General features: G+C 38.2%; 1 protein-coding gene across 2 annotated transcripts in view; it reads left to right on the top strand.

Annotated features, from left to right (window-relative positions):
* Window positions 1-3,561, top strand: part of DARS (aspartyl-tRNA synthetase) — a 97,513-nt gene that overhangs the window by 58,993 nt on the left and 34,959 nt on the right. For both annotated transcript variants that reach the window (XM_003794382.3, XM_023515855.1), the window contains exons 8-9: window positions 642-753; window positions 2,478-2,612. In XM_003794382.3, coding sequence (XP_003794430.1) covers window positions 642-753; window positions 2,478-2,612 — 247 coding nt within the window. The remainder of the gene's footprint in view (window positions 1-641; window positions 754-2,477; window positions 2,613-3,561) is intronic.

Here is a 3,561-nt window from a genome sequence, read left to right as displayed (position 1 = left end):
GCTTGAGCCCAGGAGTTGGAGGTTGCTGTGAGCTGAGATGCCACAGCACTCTACCCAGGGGGACAGCTTGAGGCTCCTGTCTCAAAAAAAAAAAAAAAAAATCTGCTCACTAAGCATTTCTTATGAAAATAGCTTTATATGGGGCAGCACCTGTGGCTCAGTGGGTAGGATGCCGGCCCCATATACTGAGGGTGGCAGGTTCGAACCCAGCCCCAGCCAAAATGCAACAAAAAATAGCTGGGCGTTGGTGGCAGGCACCTGTAGTCCCAGCTACTCAGGAGGCTGAGGCAAGTAAATCGCCTAAGTCCAGGAGTTGGAGGTTGATGTGAACTGTGACACCACAGCACTCTACCGAGGGCAACAAAATAAAACTTTTGTCTAAAGAAAAGAAAAGAAAAAATAGCTTTATATGATCATATATAGTCATTACATTTCAGCATGCTTTTCTGCCTTGTATTATGTTGATTTGTGTGCTTTTGTCTTCTCCCCAACTATTAGGATTTTAAAATGTAGAGAGCAAGAATAAATTTATTTACTTTTAGGTGTACACAGTGCCTCATACACACAGTGAGTGTTCCGTGAATGTGAGTGCTCAAAAATTAAATGTATTGATTTAATTAGATTTTATTATTGTTTTATAGACATCAACTAGTCAGGCAGTTTTCCGTCTCCAGTCTGGCATCTGCCATCTCTTCCGAGAAACTTTAATTAACAAAGGTTTTGTGGAAATCCAAACTCCTAAAATTATTTCAGGTATGCTTCAAAATATTTCCTTTAACTTTTAAAAAGAAATTGACTTTCTCAAAGCTGGTTAAATTAATTTTTTTAACTTGGGATCCCCATGTGTCCCTTAGGGTTTATTGCTTTAGACTGCTTATTTCAAAGTTCACACTGTGTGACAGTCACATATCACCAACGTCAGTAATACTACATCTCCTTATTCCAGGAATCATTTTGTGATAATAATTGTAAAAGGAGGCAATAACACATGAAGCCATACTCTTACTACATAAATTAAACCAGGAACTACTTTCGTCTTATAGGTTTCTTTTGAAATTGGTATTGCAATTTTCTTTTTTTTTTTTTTCTTCTTTTTTTTGAGACAGAGTCTCACTATGTTGCCCTGGGTAGAGTACTGTGGAATCACAGCTCACAGCAACCTAACTCTTGGGCTTAAGCGATTCTCTTGCTTCACCCTCCCAAGTAGCTGGTACTACAGGCACCCACCACAATGCCCAGCTATTTTTCTTTTGTTGCAGTTGTCATTGTTATGTATCTGGCCTGGGCTGGGTTCAAACCCACCAGCCTCGGTGTATGTGGCTGGCACTTGTAACCACTGTGCTAGGGGTGCCACACCTGCAATTTTCTTTGTACAAACTGCATTGTAAAATCACTAAGTACTACTGATGGGAAGATATCATTAATCTTTTTTTCTTTTCTTTTTGAGACAGAGTCTGCTTTGTTACCCAGGCAGGAGAGTAGTAGCATGAGCTCACTGCAACTTCAAACTCCTGGGCTCTGGTGATCCACCTGCCTCAGCCTCCAAAGTAGCTCTATAGGCATGCACTGCCATGCCTAGCTAATTTTTCTAATTTTTGTAGAAACAGGGTCTCACTGCTCAAGCTGGTCTAAAACTCCTGACCTAAAATGATCTTCCTGCTTAGGCCTCCCAAGATGCTGGGATTACAAATGTAAATCACATGCCTAGCCAAATTCTTATTCTTTTTTTTTTTTTTTTTTTTTACCCTTGGAAGAGTGCTATGGTATAGCTCTCAGCAACCTCAAACTCTTGGGCTGAAGCAGTTCTCTTGCTCAGGCTGGTCTTGAACCTCTGAGTTCAGGCAATCCTTGGCCTCCCACAGTCCTAGGATTACAGGTGCAAATTCTTATTCTTATATGAGAATCCTGATCATTTTTCCCTTTTAGAGTTGGTTAATTAACACTAAAAAGAGTGTTACAAATGGCATTTAGTTAGAAAAATAGTTGAACATTGCATTCTTGATAATTAGAAAAATGATTAAGAATTATTTTTCTTTTTCTAATTTTTACAACTCTGAAGTAGGTTTAAAATTTATGTAGAAAGGGAGCGTGTACATCCAATATATCCAAAGAAGGAAAATGAAAGCATATCCCAAGAAATAAACCTAGCTTAAATATAAACTATTTAGAATCACATATAAGAGGATATAGATAGACTACAATTTAGCTGCAGTTTTTAATTTTTCAGTTTTTCCTTTCTTTAGAGTGAACTACAGTAGAACCTCTGTAGTTGACCACCTCCTTAAGTTGGCCTAATTTTCATAGACCAGACATGCACCACATGTATGTATCTACACAGTAGGCCTAGTTCTTTATGTTGACCATTTTGTTACTGTCTGTTGGGTGGTCAGTTGACCTAGGTTCCACTGTACTGTTTTAACTAAAAGTTTGCATGAGGAGCTTACAATTGATTATATTTATAAATGGTTACATTTCAGCTGCCAGTGAAGGAGGAGCCAATGTCTTTACTGTGTCATATTTTAAAAATAATGCATACCTGGCTCAGTCCCCACAGCTGTATAAGCAGATGTGTATTTGTGCTGATTTTGAGAAGGTTTTCTGTATTGGACCAGGTAAGATTTTGGCAGTTATGTTTTTTTCCAAGTTCACTAATTGTACAGTAATTAAAGCTTTAGAAACACATTTTACATATATAATGTAGAGGCATTTTGAAAGCTTAAATTTTTGTATATGCTGACTACACAAAAACTATACTTGGAAGTAGAAATGGCAATGGATTTAGATAGACATTTTTTAGAAGAAATAGTAGAACTCAATAGTTCTTTAAACAGTTAAGTATCATTCATGTGAATAGAATCATAAGTATTATATACTCCTTGCAGAAGAATGCTAAAGAAAATTTTTTAAAATGCATGATTGGAAAATATATACCATCCAAAATATACCTAAGTATATCATTTACTATATCCAAGTACAGTTACAACAGAACTAATTCCCATTTGGACCATCCTTTCAAGTCCCCATCAGTACTAAAGACAGTTGGAGTCTTCAAAATAATTTTTTTTTTTTTTTTAACACAGCGTCTCGCTTTGTCACCCTTGGTAGAGTGCCATAGCATCATAGCTCACATAGGAACCTCAAACTCTTGAGCTTAAGTGATTCTCTTGCCCCTCCCAAGAAGCTGAGACTACAAGTGCCCGCCACACTACCCAGCTATTTTTAGAGACGGGGTCTTGCTCTAGTTCAGGCAATCTTAAACTCCTGAGCTTAAACTCCTGAGCAGTCCATCCACCTTGCCCTCCCAGAGTTGGACACCGTGCCCAGCCAACTAAAATAATGTATTTTTGTTGTCCTTTATAACACCTTACTATTGTAAATTTATGATATACCTCTGTCTGCTTTGCTACCAATTATATTCCAGAGCTCTTCTGTTTCACTATTAGTGTTTGTGCTGTCCTTACCATTGGTGATAGGCTAAATTCCATTAGAAATTAATGAATCGGCTCGGCACCTGTGGCTCAAGCGGCTAAGGCGCCAGCCACATACACCTAAGGTGGCGGG

This window comes from Otolemur garnettii, unplaced genomic scaffold (genome assembly GCF_000181295.1).
Source record: "Otolemur garnettii isolate 467f Iridium unplaced genomic scaffold, OtoGar3 scaffold00080, whole genome shotgun sequence".
NCBI classification, from domain to species: Eukaryota; Metazoa; Chordata; class Mammalia; order Primates; family Galagidae; genus Otolemur; species Otolemur garnettii.
Note: the sequence above shows the minus strand (reverse complement) of the source record. Positions and strands in the feature narration are given on the sequence as shown.